Below are 17,050 nucleotides of genomic sequence, written 5' to 3' on the forward strand. Positions count from 1 at the left end.
TTTTACTACCGTGGAATTATGTCTGGGTGGCATGGCATACAAACAGAAGCTTTTCACTGTATCTCAGTGCACTTGACAAAAATAAACCAATTCTGCAATCCCACTGGACAAACGTGGATCCTATAGTCAGAGACCAGAGAACTGATGATGGGGCAGGAGGAAACAGCTGAAGATAATTTGTGTCCATAATGGAGAACAGAAGTCTAAATAAGAAATAAAATGAATTATTTTAGCAAAAAATATGAAGTTATTAAACCTGAAAACTGATAAACAACAAGGATCCAATGGTTCAACTCGGAGAGATCAGAAAGAGGAATGTGTGGAGTCTAGAAAATGTGAACACTCCAGTCTTTTTACAGGCAATAGGGTAACTGTGGATTTGATCTATCTGACTAGGATGTCTAAAGCTAGTGTTTAAAGTCTCAACATAATGGGTCATTAATTCAGAATAAAAATGAGAAAAAAATCCTGTAAGCAACAAGCATTAACACTTTGATATTCCTGAAGGCATTAGTCCTGGTTGCCCCTTTGTAGGAAGGAAGTGGAGGCTTTAGAGGGGTGCAGAAGAGGTTTGCCAGGATGGTGCCTAGATTGGAAGGCATGTGTTGTAAGGAGAGGTTGGACAAACTTGAGTTCTCTCCTCTGGAGTAGTAGAGGCTATGGGGAGACCTGATAGAGGTTTAAATGATTATGAGGCATATACAAGGCAGGCAGCTGTTATCTTTTTCAAAATGCATTGGTCAGACCATACTTGGTGCATTGTGAACAGTTTGAGGACAGATGTGCATGCATTGGAAGGAGTCCAGAAGAGGTTCATGGGAATGAAAGAGTTAATGTACATGGCTCTGGGCCTGTACTCGCTGGAGTTTAGAAAAATAAGTGGGGAGCTCATTGAAACCTATCAAATATTGAAAGGCCCAGATAAAGCGGACCTGAGGAGGATGTTTCCTATATTGTGGGATCTAGGACCAGAGGGCACAGCTTCAGAACAGAGATGAGGAAATTTTTTTTAGCTGGAGTGTGGTGAATCTGTGGAATTAATTGCCAGTTTGCTCTGGGGTCATTAGGTATATTTAAAGTGGAGGTTTATAGGTTCTTGATTAGTAAGGGTTATGGGAAGAAGTAGTTTGGGATTGAGAGGGATAATAAATCAGCCATGATGGAATGGTGGAACAGACTCAATGGGCCATATGATCAAATTCTGCTCCTCTGCCTTATGGTCTTCTATCCGATACCAGAGGGTGTGCATTTAAAATAAGATGGGGTACCTGGGTTGGTTGAAGAGGCAAATACAACAGAAGCATTTAAGAATGTGCAGAGAATGGAGGGGTAGGGACACTGTGTAGGTGGAAGGGGATTGTACAGTTAGGCTTGACACAACAGCAAGGCCCAAAGAGCCTGTTCCTGTACCGTAGTCCTCTGCAGAGTCCTCTTTGACCTGTCGGTTTCATGTCAGCTCTGTTATGGTCTTTGTGGAGCCATCATCCAAGTTAGTTTGACTTTTAACAGTTTTAAAAATTTTAACCTATAAATGCTGCTGAGATAATGGTCACATTCACAATCCCAGAATTGCAGTGTCATTAGGCATGAAATCTGGCCTTTTGGCTCACTGAGCTCATCACCCATTTACACTAATCTCATTTTATTCTCCCCCATTCTTACTAACTGCCCCTAAACTCTACTATTCACGTACACATTGGTGGCAAGTTACATTAGCTTATTAACCCATAAGGAGCATAAGGAACAGTGGATGTCAATATTGAATTCAGGTGACTCAAGACCTGAACTGGCAGCTCTAAGAAATTATGCATCTCCTCCGACTCCTGATGCAGGGCTTCAACCCAACCCATCAACAATCCTTACCCTCATGTGCTGCACAGTGCAGCACAGGAATAGGACCTTTGGCCATTGATGTTGCATGAACTAATTAAACAAGTAACTAAAAGCCTACTAAGACAACACGCCATCCTAGAGTTTCTTTCGAGTCCACCGAGATCTGTCTCCATAACTATTGAGCCTCCTATCACTATCGCTCTGCCTGCCTCTACCCTTTCCTGCTAAGCCTCAAGATCCAACATCAGTGCCACAAGCCTGGCTGCTGCTGTGCCCTGATAGGTCATTCCCCCACCGGCAATATCCAAAGGGATACACTTGTTGCTGAAAGGAATGGCCACAGGGGAAGCCTGCACTGACTGCTTATTCCCCTCATATCTCCTGGTGTTCTGAAGCCTGCACTCTGAGTGTGACCACCTCAGTAAAAGTTTCACCTATGATGGTTTCTGCTTTCCAGATGGTCCCAAGTACATCTAGCTCCAGTTCGTTGACATTGTCAGTAAGGAACGAAGTTGGTTGCATGTAGTCATCAGGGAACTTTTGGATGCCCTGATATGCCAGGTAGTTATAGAGTCAGCCTGCCTATCCATGCCAAACCATTTAAATTGCCCACTCCCATTAACCTGCATCCAGACCATAGCCCTCCATACCCCAACCACCCACGTACCCATCCTAACCTCTCTTAAATGTCAGAATTGAAATCACATCCACCACATACACCCAATGAATTTGTCTCCACAGCTGCCCTTGCAAAGAATTCCACAGATTCATTACTCTCTAGCTAAATAAATTCCTCCTCATCTCTTTTCTAAAAGGACACCCCTCTACTCTGAGGCTGTGCCCTCTGGTCCTAGACTCCTCTGCCATAGAAACCATCCTCTCCACATTCACTCTATCAAGGCCTTTCAATATTCAAAAGGTTTCAATGAGGTCACCCTCTCATTCTCCTGAAGTCCAATGAGTACACTGACAATGCAGTAGTCTCTGCCCTCCACTCTGTCCTGTCCCACCTGGAAAATGGGGTCCAATATGCCAGACTGCTGTTTATAGACTTCAGTTCAGTGTTCAACACCATCATACCCCAGAAACTAGTAGGGAAACTGTCCTCGCTGGGTCTCAACATCTCACTCTGTAATTGTGGACTTCTTAACAGTAAGGCCACAGTCTGTCCGTGTGGGCAGCAACACCTCTCGGTCCCATTACGCTGAGCACTGACGCTCCCCAAGGCTGTTCACACTGCTGACACCTGACTGTGTTGCAGGATTCAGCTCAAAACATGTCATCAAGTTTGTGGATGGCACAACAGTGATTAGCCTTATCAAGAATGATGATGAGATGGAATATAGAGAGGAAGTGGAGCAGCTGATGAAATGGTGTGAGAACAACTTAAGCCTTAACAAGGAGAAGACAAAGGAAACACGGTGCAGTCAAACCTTCCCCCCTGTAATTATATGACTCCTTCATAGAGAGAGTTAAGTGCACCAAGTTCCTGGGAGTTTGTGATGCCACTTTAACTAAACTGTAGACATGTATTCCCAGATCCCTTTGTTGAACCTTACACCTCAGTGCCCTACCGCTCACTGTGTAAGACATAATCTGGTTGGTCCACCCAAAGTACAACACCTCAAACTTGTCTGCATTAAATTCCATCTGCTATTTTTCAGCCATTTTTCCAGCTGGTCCAGATCCCACTGCAAGCTTTGATAGTCTTCCTCACTGTCCACTACACCCCCAATCTTGGTGTCATCTGCAAATTTGATGATCCAGTTGACCACATTATTATCCAGATCATCAATATAGATGACAAACAGCAATGGACCCAGCACCCAACCCTGTAGCACTCCACTAGTCACAGGCCTCCAGTCAGTGAGGCAACCATCTGCTTCCATTCTCTGGCCTCTCTTGCAAAGTCAAGGTCTAATCCAATTTACTACCTCATCTTGAATGTCAAGCAACTGAACATTCTTGACCACCCTCACATGCAGGACCTTGTCAAATACTTGCTAAAGTCTATGTAGACAACATCCACTGCCTTGCCTTCATTAACTCTCCTGGTAACTTGCTCAAAAACCTCTATAAGATTGATTAGACATGACCTTTTGCACACAAAGCCATGCGACTATTCCTAATCAGTCTATCCAAACCCTTATATATACTGTCCCTTAGAAAACCTTCCAATAACTTTCCCACCGCTGATGTTAGGTTCACTGGCCTATAATTTCTTGGTTTATTCTTAGAGCCTTTCTTAAATAGCGGAACAATGTTAGCAATCCTCCAATCATCTGGTGCCTCGCTTGTCGTTTAGAATGATTTAAATATCTCTGCAGGGACTCCTGCTATTTCTGTACTTGCCTTCCACAAGATCTGGGGGAACACCTTTTCAGGCTCTGGGGACTTGTTGACCTTAATTTGCCTTAAGACAGCAAACACCTCCTCCCCTGTAATCTGTATAGGGTACATGAACTTCCTGCTGCTTAGCCTCACTTCTATAGGCTCTGTATCCATGTCCTGAGCAAATACCGATGCAACAAATCCATTAAAAAATTTCCCCAACTCTTTTGGCGCCACACATAGATTACCATTCTAATCTTCCAGAAGAGCAACTTTGTCCCTTGCAATCCTTTTACACTTTACTTATCTCCAGAATTCTCCTTCACCTTGTCTGCTAGGGCAACCTCATGCCTTCTTTTAGCCCTCTAAATTTCCTTCTTAAGTGGTCTCTTGCATTTTTTATACTCCTCAAGACTCTCAACTGAGGACCAGACTTAATTTTTTCCATAACTACCTTGAAACTAATAGCGTTATGACCACTAGATGCAAAGTGTCCCCTGTACAAATTTTTGTCAGCTGGCCTATCTCATTCCTAATAGGAGATCAAGTATTGTACATTCTTGTCGGGACTTACAGTATATGTTGTTACGAACATGCCACAAGTCTGAGGGGCCGAAGGTACAAAGTCGCCCCCTCCTTTTTGAGAATCGCAAGATCGATATTAATTCGGGTCTGGGACCCAGGAAGTGAGAGAGAGACACGCAGAATCCACAAGGTTTGGAATGTGTCCTGGCCTCAGCAAAACAAAAAACCCTGATAACGGCTATTGTCTCTTGGAGACGGAATTATGTATTGAGTACTGTACTATTCATTGAAGCCCCTCAGGGGATGACCAGAGTGGGCTGGTTGAGGGATTGCATCATCCCAACCTGATTGACATCTGAGACCCCGTGAGTAAGGATAAAAGAGGGTCTGGGGAACAACCCCTTCAGATGCACCAGGAGAAACGCTAGAAATCCCTTGACAGCGTTTAATAGCGACAGCCGGTGGGGGGCTCGCGTGCGTCCTTCCCTTGCCTGGGTTGGTGGGCTCACCACGGAAGAAAGGCTTTAGCTAAAGGAGAGAACACAAGTGAATGGCCACACCAACGAGACTCCGACGGATCAAAATCATAAAAAGGAAAGCCGGCAAGTTTCTAAAAATCTCTCTCTCTCCAACAAAAGGCTGCAGCCTGCATGAACTGAGTGACTTTTATATTTCCATCGGACAATACATTTATCCCCTAGACAATGATAGAGCTTATTTCTTATTGATTATTATTATACCCGCACTTTTAGATTTAGTATTGACAACTTGTATTATCTGTATGTTTGTATTGATATTATTTTTGTGTATTTTTACTAATAAATACTATTAAAAATCCTATCATCAGGCTTCAATGGACCTCTCCATTTTTACTGGTAAGTGACCCAGTTACGGGGTTCATAACAAAGTGGGGTCTCATCTCGAGATTTGATACCAAATTGGAGGGCCAGTGAATCGAGCCTTTGAGTCCAAACTTGAATCTGGTACGTGGGTAGCCAGACGGGAAACCAGCAAAGATGGACGTGGATGAATTTATAGAAAACCCGACTCTGGAGACGCTAGAGGCGGCCACAAAGTCAGACTTGATAAATATTGCGAAAGGACTAAATCTCGCAGAAGTGAGGTTGTCGATGAAAAAGTGGGAGGTGTGGAGGGCCATAACTCAGTATTATATTGTGAAGAATGTGTTTTTGGCTGAGGTATTGGAAAATATCCCTGAAAAGGCACCAGCTAGTGGGACGGCTCAGTTAGAGTTGGAGAAATTAAGGTTGGAACATGAAATTAAGTTAAAACAGCTGGAAGCAGCTGAAAAGGAGGAAAGGGCCGAAAAGGAGAAGGAAAGGGAGAGAGCCGAGAAGGAAAGGGAGTATGAGGAGAAAGAGAAACAGAGGCAACATGACTGGGACATGGAGAAGTTAAGGCAAGAGCGAAGAGCTCAAGGGTCAGACTGAGAGGAGCGGTTTAATGTTAGTCAGGAGTTTAGGTTAGTACCTCCGTTCGAGGAGACGGATGTTGATAGTTATTTCTTGCATTTTGTAAAGGTGGCAGTGAGTCAGAAGTGGCCCAAAGAGCAATGGGTGGCGTTGTTACAAAGTGTGTTAAAAGGGAAGGCACAACGGGCATATGCGGCATTGTCCATGGAGGAGGAGGAGTCTGAGAATTATGAGAAAGTAAAGGAGGCCATTCTTCAGACCTACGAATTGGTACCTGAGGCCTATAGTCAAAAGTTCAGAAATTTAAAGAAAGGGTGGAATCGGACGTATACAGAGTTTGCCTACGAGAAGGGTGTGCTCTTGGATCGTTGGTGTACAGCAGAAATAGTGGAAGAAGATTTTTGGCATCTCAGGGAGTTAATTCTGATTGAGGAATTTAAAGGTTGTGTTTCGGATGATATCCGGATGCATTTGAATGAGAAGCCGAATAAGTCCATCTCAGAATTTGCTAGGTTCGCAGATGAATATGCCCTAATCCACAAGACAAAATTTTCCTCGAATAAAAGTTACCAGAGAAACCGTGGGAACGGTAGAGAAAGCCCACTGGCTGAGGCAGAGATCCCGCCGGGAGCTAGTGGTAAAATTGAGGAGGAGAGGCAAGACGGCAGGAGAGGTCCTGGCTTGACCTGTTTTAATTGTGGAAAGGTGGGTCATATTGCATCTAAGTGCCTTGCTCAGAGGAAGGAGGTAGGAAAAGGGAAAGCAGCAGTCCTTACAGGATGTGTTGTGGTGATCAGTAAATTGACGAGAGAGCCCCAGGTAGACAAGAGTACGAGAAGGGTCTGAGAAATGTATTTCAGAAGGAACCGTGTCTGTGAGAGAGGGAGACACACCAGTTCCAGTGCAGATCTGGAGAGACACGGGAGCTGAGCTGTCATTGATTAGCAGTAAGGTACTGGATTTTGGTCACAAGACTGGAGAGGTAGCTTTGAGAGGCATAGGAAAAGGGACAGAAGCGGTGCCCTTGCATAGGATCATTATAAATTGTGAGCTGGTATCTGGACTGCGATCAGAATTCCTGAGAACTGACGTAGACATCCTTTTGGGTAACGATTTAGCTGGTGGTGATGTTTGGTCGGCCATGGAGCTGACGAGCCAGCCTGTAAGTGTTGAGGTCCCGCCCCTAGATTCCAAGATCTATCCCGCATGCGCAACCACTCGCAGCATGTCGAGAAAGGCAGCTGAGAACGAGACCAGTTTAAATCAGGCCAGTATCGATTTGGCCGAGACGTTTTTACTGACCCTGTACCAAGAGGGTTTAGAGGGAGGTAAAACAGAGAATAGGAAAGTGAAAGAGAGTAAGGGGGAGGTAGTCCTGCCCTTAGCCAGGAGGAAATTTACAGAGGCACGAAGTAAAGATGAGAAACAGATAGAGCTGTTAAAAGGTCCAGGGTTGGACATGGTTGATCTGTCTGGTTTGGCAGAACTGTTTGAAGAACTTGAAAATTCTAAAGGTGTTCCCGATAATGAAATGAGGGCAGTCCTAGATGAAAAGGATGCCATTATGTTGAAGGAGTCTGCTGGGTTGGCAGATGAGGTTGTTTCAGCCCGTGGGGTTGAGTTTACTCCGGAATGGAGTTGCCCAGAAAGGAACTGGGAGGATCAGGGGAACTTAGAATTTGAAAAGGGTACGGGTATTGAAAGCCTGGAAGAGGCAGATGTCCCGTTTGAGTGTGTTCAAGATGTGGATACACGTGGTACTGAACCTAGTAATGGAGCTCAGAAAAAGTCTGAGGTATTTGATTCAGTTGAAAAGGAATGCAGTCCTTGTGGGTCAGATGGACTTGGTTCAGTGAAGAAAGGGTTAACCTTGGTAATAGTGGGAAGTGAGAATTCCCAGTTGTTTGTGTTCGAAGGTGTGTTAAAAGTTAGTGAGGAGATAAAAGGTGGTGATGTGAATCTTATTATTGAAGGAGAAGGGAAAAGTGCAGTTCCTAAATTGAATGAAGAAAATTTAAAATCTGGATTGGTGTCAGAAGCAGCAACCAGGCTGCAGAGACAATGGCTTGATACCGCGGTGCCTGCGAATCAATTACAGGTTGATTTGGAATGTAAAGGTGCCCCACGCGCTAACGTTATTCAAGAGTGTGCTGTGAAGAGGCAGAATTTGAAATGCTGTTTGGACAAAGAGGGATCGCTTGCAGATCTTAAACTGAAAACTAATAGAATGAAGGGTCCTGAAGATAAAACTAATGATGTGCTTAAAATTAAAGAATTGTGTAGAAATTCAGAAAATGGTCTAAGTTTGGAACACATTGTTGATAAAATAACTCCTATGAAAGGAGCATGCGAAAGCCTATTCCACACTAGGATACAAGTTAACCACGTGGGAATTAACTGGAAACGGGGCGAGGGTTGATGGGATGCCATTTTAAATAGCAGGATCCGGTTTTTAGGGATTTTGACAAAGCATGTGAATAATAAAGACAACCCCCATGGAAGATTGACTGTTATGTTTGAAAGTAAAATAAAGATTAGTATTTGCATGAACTTTTGTAATATACACGTAAGCTAAGATCACAACTCTTTAGTTTTTGTTTGTTGAAGAAAAAGAATAAAAATAGGTCATTATTAAATTGGAGTCTGATGCTACAAGAATTTAATAAGGTACAAGATGTTAAGATATTAAAGGAAGTGACAATGTAATCGTTAACTGTTTAGATGCTGAATTGAATGTATAACTGTATTACTCTGTAGTGAAAAAAAAAACTCTTCTGTATTGTGTTAGATTCTAAAATCCTGTAAGGTGCTGTATTAATTCATTTTTACCGATGGTAAAAATCTTTGAAGGAAGGGGGTGTTACAAACATGCCACAACTCTGAGGGGCCGAAGGGTACAAAGTCGCCCCCTCCTTTTTGAGAATCGCAAGATCGATATTAATTCGGGTCTGGGACCCAGGAAGTGAGAGAGAGACACGCAGAATCCACAAGGTTTGGAATGTGTCCTGGCCTCAGCAAAACAAAACCCCCTGATAACGGCTATTGTCTCTTGGAGACGGAATTGTTTATTGAGTACTGTACTATTCATTGAAGCCCCTCAGGGGACGACCAGAGTGGACTGGTTGAGGGATTGCATCATCCCAACCTGATTGACATCTGAGACCCCATGAGTAAGGATAAAAGAGGGTCTGGGGAACAACCCCTTCAGACGCACCAGGAGAAACGCTAGAAATCCCGTGACAGTATTTAATAGCAACAGCTGGTGGGGGGCTCATGTGCGTCCTTCCCTTGCCTGGGTTGGCGGCCTCACCACGGAAGAACGGCTTTAGCTAAAGGAGAGGCCACAAGTGAACGGCCACACCAACGAGACTCCGAAGGATCAAAATCATAAAAAATAAAGCCGGCAAGTTTCTAAAAATCTCTCTCTCTCCAACAAAAGGCTGCAGCCTGCATGAACTGAGTGACTTTTATATTTCCATCGGACAATACAGTTATCCCCTAGACAATGATAGAGCTTATTTCTTATTGATTATTATTGTACCCGCACTTTTAGATTTAGTATTGACAACTTGTATTATCTGTATGTTTGTATTGATATTATTTTTGTGTATTTTTACTAATAAATACTGTTAAAAATTGTATCATCAGGCTTCAACAGACCTCTCCATTTTTGCTGCTAAGTGACCCAGTTACGGGGTTCGTAACAATGTACAGATTAAGGAACCTTTCCCGAACACATCTGACAACCTCCATCCCATCCAGTCCTTTTACAGTATGGAAGTTCACATCACTGTGTAGAAAGTTAAAATCACCTACTATTACAATCTTATGTTTCTTGCAATAGTCTGTGATCTGTCTACAAATTTGTTCCTCTAAATCTTGCAAATTGGGTGGTGTATAATATAGTCAATGTGGGTCATACTTCCTTATTTCTCATTTCCACCCATAAAGCCTCACAAGGCGAGTTCTCCACTCTTTCCTGACTAGTCCATGACATCTTCCCTGATTAGTAAGACCAACCAACAACCTTTAACCCCTCCCACTCTGTCATGTTTAAAACAATGGAACCCTGACAATATCATAATTCCATGTGTTGAACCATGCCCTGAGCTCATTTGCCTTTCCTGCAATACTTCTTGCATTGAAATATGCACAATGCAGAACATTAGTCCCAGTATACTCAGCCTTTTGATTCCTGCCTTTTCTGACGTCTTAACAACATCTGACTCAACAACCTCTCTGCTGTCTGTCTGGCACTCTTGTTCCCATCCCTCTCTTTGGCTTTTATGCTGGCTTTAACTTCTCTTGTTGGCCATAGTTGTGTCATTTTGCCTTTAGAATACTTCTTCCTTTTTGGGATGTATACATTCTGCACTTTCCAAATTGCTTCCGGGGCTTCTCTTTTTGATAGCTTGTGAACCCCATTTGTTATGAGATCGAATATTGGCTAGTAGTGGAGGTGCTGGAATCAAGCACAGACCATGCCTTCATTACAAGAGGGTCATCCTAAAGCTGCACAGAATTTATGGAGGTTACCACTTTGTGTTTGGAACATTGGTATTATTCCCAACAGCCCTTATTATCCATGCTATTTTGTTTCCTGTGAGATATTGCCCAAATATTTGTAAATAATGGAGTCATTAGGCAACACAGCATGGATACAGGCCCTTTGGCCCTACCAGTCAATGCCCACTACAAAACGCATCCAGGTAGTTCCAATTTCCTGCTCTCGGCCCACATCGCACTAAGCCCTTCCCATCCATGTACCTCCTTAAATGCTAACAGATACAAACATTTCCTCAGGCAGCTTGTTCCATATAATTACCCTCTGCATGAAAAAGTTGCCCTTCATGTCCCTCTTAAATCTTTCCCTTCTCACTGTGAATCTATGTCCCCTAGATTTGGACTCCCTTGCCTTGGGGAAAAAATTGTTACCACCCACCCTTCTTATACCCGTCTTAATTTAAATACACCTATACTTATATAAAGTTGCCCTTCATTTCTTACATTCCAAGGAATAAAGACCTAGTTTGGCTGACCTCTCCCATAGCGCAGACCCATGGACCTGGCAGCATCCTTTTAAATCTGGAGGTATAGCGTACCCTCCCTCCAGCCATCAAACCTTCTCGTCCTGTATACACTGACCCTCCTGGAATGAACATGTGGTGCCCTCAGCATCACCTGCACGAGTTGGCAGTACAATGTGAAGTATTGAGGACAAGGTGACATTGTCACCGAGGAGTTCCCAATCCCACAGAAAACAGGAAGTATGAGCAATCATTCACAGCCCCTACCTTGCGGACTTCATGATAATGTTCCAGCGCCAGCACCCACTGGCAGAGGGAGCGGCAGGCAGTCGAAACATTACCCACTCGCTCAGGGCTGAAATCAGGCTGCTTCGAGTAAGTTTTTAATTTCAAGAAGACCTGGAAAGTGGAAAGTGAAGTTTCACATTATATATAATAGTGGTTCAGGACAGTGCATGTGTGTGAGAAAGAGAGAGAGAACTCAACTTAGGAGTGAGTGAATATGCAGGAAGGGAGGGAACAGAATATGAAAGGGGGGAGAGCGGGGAAGGATGTAGAAGGGGAGGGGGAGGGGGAGAGGGGAGGGGGAGAGGGGAGGGGGAGGGGGAAAGGAGGAGAGGGGAGGGGTGAGAGGGGTGAGGGGGAGGTGGAGGGGAAGAGGGGGAGAGGGGGTTTGGGGACAGGAGATAGAGAGGGGGAGAGGAGAGGGGAGAGATGGGGAGGGGTGGAAAGAGAATGAATGAATCTCACCTTCTCAGGTATTTTGTCCTTGTCTAGGCTGAGCAGGTGCTTCAGGAAGGAGGGGTCACTGAGCAGTAATTTAGCTGTTGCCCACTGGGGTGGCTTCTGCAGCAGCACACACACAGCATTCATTACAGTCAGGACCAGGGTGGGTGGGCTGTTGTAAACCCTGCACACATGACAATAGGGTCAGCAATGTCAAACAATTGTGGTCATACTGGGACAAGCACACTGACAGAGTTACTAGATGATGGGAAAAGAACTGGATCTTCATCAGCAGTTCAGGGAGCAATGTGTCGGGGCAGGGGTGTTTACTGAGGAACAGTTTGAGAAGGTGGATTAACATCAGTAATGATACAGTGACAGAGGGCGTGGGAGAGCGTGGTTATTGCGGTGCTTTGGAGGGATCCAGTTGAGCAAATAAAGAGGAAACCCCTTATTCCCAGATTAGCCAGTCCCCACCAATGACTGCCAAGGTCTAGCTGACAAAGCTGCTCAGGTTTCCTGTCACAAACACGAGGAAATCTACAGATGCTGTAAATTCAAGCAACACACACAAAATGCTGGTGGAACACAGCAGGCCAGGCAGCATCTATAGGAAGAAGTACTGTCGACGTTTCGGGCTGAGACCCTTCGTCAGGACAAACGGAAAGAAAAGATAGTAAGAGTTTTGAAAGTAGGAGGGGGAGGGGAAAATGTGAAATGATAGAAGACAGGAGGGGTGGGGTGAAACTAAGAGCTGAAAAGGTGATTGGGAAAAGGGATACAGAGCTGGAGAAGGGTAAGGATCATGGAACAGGAGGCCTAGGGAGAAGGTAAGGGGGAGGGGAGCACTAGAGGGAGATGGAGAACAGGCAAAGAGTGATGGACAGGGAGAGCAAAAAAGGAGGGGGGAATAAATAAATAAATAAGGGATGGGGTAAGAAGGGGAGGAGAGACATTAACAGAAGTTAGAGAAATCAATGTTCATGCCATCAGGTTGTAGGCTACCCAGCTGATATATAAGGTGTTGTTCTTCCAACCTGAGTGTGGCTTCACCTTGACACTAGAGGAGGCTATGGATAGACATATCAGAATGGGAATGGGACGTGGAATTAAAATGCCACCTCCAACGGAATCCCACTACCAAGCACATCTTTCCCTCCCCGTCTTTCTGCTTTCTGCAGGGATCGCTACGCGACTCCCTTGTCCATTCGCCCTCCCCATCCCTTCCCACTGATCTCCCTCCTGGCACTTATCCTTGTAAGTGGAACAAGTGCTACACCTGCCCTTATACTTCCTCCCTCACCACCATTCAGGGCTCCAGACAGTTCTTCCAGGTGAGGTGACACTTCACCTGTGAGTTGGCTGGTGTGATATACTGCATCCAGTGCAGCCTTCTATATATTGGTGAGACCCGATGCAGATTGGGAGACCATTTCGCTGAACACCTACGCTCTGTCTGCCAGAGAAAGCAGGATCTCCCAGTGGCTACGCATTTTAATTCCACGTCCCATTCCCATTCCGATATGTCTTTTTCCTATAAATGCTGCCTGGCCTGCTGCATTCCACCAGCATTTTGTGTGTGTTGCTCAGGTTTCCAGTGTTGAACTGGTTGAATTGCAGAATTCTGCAGCACAGGAGAGCATTTGCTCTACCATCCTTGGTACATTCACAGACTTGTGGAATCGTTTTTGCTGAGAGGAGGGCCATGTTCATACCTTCTCATTCTTCTGAACTCCAGAGAGTGTAGTCCCAGGTGACTCAATCTCTCCTCGTAGGTTAACTCCTTCATCCCTGGAATCAACCTGACGAACCTCCTCTGCACTGCCTCCAAAGCCAGTATATCCTTCCTCAAGTACGAAGACCAGAACTGCACGCAGTACTCCAGGTGCGTCCTCACCAGTACCCTGTATAGTTGCAGCATGACCTCCCTGCTCTTGAATTCAATCCCTCTAGCAATGAAGCCCTTCTTATTAACCTACTGTACCTGCAAGCCAACTTTTTGCGATTCATGCACAAGCACTCTCAAGTCCCTCTACACAACAGCATGCTACAATCTTTAACCATTTAAATAATAATCTGCTCTTCTATTATTCCTTCCAAAGTGGATGATCTTGCATTTACCAACATTGTATTCCACCTGCCAGACCCTGGCCCACTCACTTAATCTATCTAAATCCCTCTGCAGATTCTCCACATCCTCTGTACAATTTGCTTTTCCACTCAGTTTAGTGACATCAACAAATTTTGCCACACAACACTCAGTCCCCTCTTTCAAATCATCAATGTAAATGGTAAAGCACTGCCCAGCACTGACCCCTGGGGTACCCCACTCACCACAGACTGCCAACTGGAGAAACACCCATTTATACCAACTCTCTGCCTTCTATTGGTTAACCAATCCACTATCCATGCCAATACACTTTCTCTGACTCCATGCGTCCGTATCTTATTTATAAGTCTCTTGGGCGGCATATTATCGAACACCTTCTGGAAATCCAAGTATACGACATCCACCTCTTCCCCTCTATACACTGCACTCATTATGTCCTCAAAGAATTCCAGTAAGTTTGTCAAACAGGACCTGCCCTTTCTGAATCCATGATGTGTCTGTCTAATGGAACCACTTCTTTCTAAATGTTTCGCTGTTTCTTCCTTAATGACAGCTTCAAGCATTTTCCTGACTATAGATGTTAAGCTAACTGGCCTATAGTTGCCTGTCTTTTGCCTACATCCTTTTAAAAAAGTGGCATGACATTTGCTGTCTTCCAGTCCGCCGGGATCTGCCCAGAGTCTAGAGAGTTTTGATAAATGATTACCAACGCGTCTACTATAACTTCCGCCGATTCCTTCAGCACCCTGGCATGCATCCCATCAGGACCAGGGGACTTATCTACCTTCTAGCCCTCTAGTTTGCTTATCACTGTCTCTTTAGAAGTTATCGAGGTCCTTGCCTCCCATTTCATCCAGAACATCCTTCTTTGGCATATTAGACATGTCCTCAACCGTGAAGACCGACACAAAATAGATGTTCAATGCCTCAGCCATTTCCTTATCACCCAATATCAATTTCCCCTTCTCGTCTTCCAAGGGACCTACGTTGACTTTAGCTACCCTCTTCCGCTTTATATATTTATAAAAACTTTTGCTATCTGTTTTTATATTTTGTGTTAATTTACTTTCATACTCTATCTTCCCTTTCCTTATTTCTTGTTTAGTTGTTCTCTGTTGCTTTTTAAAGTTTTCCCAATCCTCCAGTCTCCCACTACTCTTTGCGACTTTGTACACATGAGCTTTTAATTTGATACTATCTTTTATTTCCTTAGTTATCCAAGGCTGGCTCTCCCCACACTTACTGTCCTTGCTTTTGACTGGAATATACTTCTGTTGAACACTGAGAAAAATCTCTGAAACTATTCCACTGTTCCTCAACTGTCCTACCAAATATCCTGTGCTCCCAATCCACATTAGCCAACTTCTCCCTCATCCCGTTGTAGTCTCTCTTGTTCAAGCATAATACACTAGTTTTAGATCTAACTATTTCATCCTCCATCTGAAAGCAAAATTCAATCATCCTATGATCACTCTTTCCAAGAGAATCCCTGACTACAAGATCGTTAATCTTACCTGTCTCATAGCACAGGACTAGATCTAAGATACCATTTTCCCTTGTAGGTTCACTAACATACTGCTCAAGAAAGCCATCACAGATGCATTCTATGAAGTCCTCCCCAAGACTTCCCTGACCAACCCAATCCACCCAATCTACGTGGAAGTTAAAATTCCCCATGACAACTGCCGTTCCGTTCTTACAAGCCTCAGTTATTTCTTGGTTAATCGTCTCTGCCACTGCAATATTTTTATTAGGTAGCCTATAGACAACACCCATCAGTGATTTTTTTCCCTTTACTATTCTTAATCTCTATCCAGATGGACTCAACATTCTGCTCCGTAGATCTTATATGGTCTCTCACAATCGCCCTGATCTCACCCCTAATCAAGAGCGCCACCTCACCTCCTCTGTCTTCCTGCCTATCTTTCTGTATTTCCTGATACCCTTGGATATTTCATTCCCAGTCATTCCCACCTTGCAACCAGGTTTCTGTAATGGCCACTAAATCATATGCCTTGGTACTGATCTGTACCACCTGCTCCTCCAAGTTTCACCTGTCGCCTGACATTTCTCTTTCCCCTCCCCCAACCTTTCAAATCTACTCCTCAGCATTTTTTCTCCACTCCTGCTGAAGGGTTTCAGCCCGAAACGTCGGCTTTTCCATTGATGCTGCCTGGCCTGCTGAGTTCCTCCAGCATTTTGTGTGTGTTGCTTGGATTTCCAGCATCTGCAAATTTTCTTTTGTATGCCATATACCTTCTTTACCACTCTATCTACTGTACTGATGTACTCATTTTCAAGGAGCTACGGACTTGTACCACAAGATCTCTGCACATCACTGCTTTCAATGGTCCTGCCACTTTTCCTTTACATTTGACTGCCTAAACTCAACTCCTCCTAACTGTACCTTCAACAACCTATTCTTCATGCTCAACCATTTGTGTGCATACTCTTCAGATGTCTGCTCTTACTTTAAAACCATTCCACTTGAAGTGAAGTATTGTTATTCCTCACATTAAACTGTTTCAAGGTTTGGTATACCGAGGTTCCACCCGACGTGGACAATGGTAGAGTTTGGTGTGACGCACCTGATCTCCGAAATGTCGCTCTTGTCCAGTGCTTGGAGTGCACTCACGGCCTGGCCCAGGACAGGAAGAACATTTTTCAGCTCACTGGTTGCCTGCTGCAGATCAACGAAGGAGCAAAACAATGCTTACCTCAGGATTACAGCTCTGCACTCAACACCCTCCAAACTAATCAATAAGCTCTAAGACTTAGGACTCAATACCTCCTTGTGCAACTGGATCCTCAATTTCCTCACTTGCAGACCACAGTCAGTTTGAATTGGCAACAACATTAGCACAGGTGTACCTCAAGGCTATGTGCTTAGCTCCCTTCCCTACCTGGATCACCAACTTAGAGGGCTGTGTACAAGAAAGGCCAGAGTCACTCGAACTTCCCGAGGAGACTGAGGTCCTTTGGAGTCTGCAGGCCTCTCCTTCACATGTTCTACCAGACTGTTGTTGCCAGTACAATTTTCTATGCAGTGGCCTTTGGGGCAAAGG

General features: G+C 44.4%; 1 protein-coding gene across 1 annotated transcript in view; it reads right to left on the reverse strand.

Moving 5' to 3' along the window:
* The window catches only part of LOC132401346 (dynein axonemal heavy chain 6-like), a 545,526-nt gene that overhangs the window by 152,778 nt on the left and 375,698 nt on the right, over nucleotides 1–17,050 (reverse strand). Inside the window, exons 62-64 of the mRNA XM_059983475.1 lie at nucleotides 16,574–16,668; nucleotides 11,900–12,059; nucleotides 11,417–11,548 (exon numbers count right to left, since the gene is read on the reverse strand). Of these exons, the coding sequence (XP_059839458.1) occupies nucleotides 11,417–11,548; nucleotides 11,900–12,059; nucleotides 16,574–16,668 (387 nt within the window). The remainder of the gene's footprint in view (nucleotides 1–11,416; nucleotides 11,549–11,899; nucleotides 12,060–16,573; nucleotides 16,669–17,050) is intronic.

This window comes from Hypanus sabinus, chromosome 10 (assembly GCF_030144855.1).
Source record: "Hypanus sabinus isolate sHypSab1 chromosome 10, sHypSab1.hap1, whole genome shotgun sequence".
NCBI classification, from domain to species: Eukaryota; Metazoa; Chordata; class Chondrichthyes; order Myliobatiformes; family Dasyatidae; genus Hypanus; species Hypanus sabinus.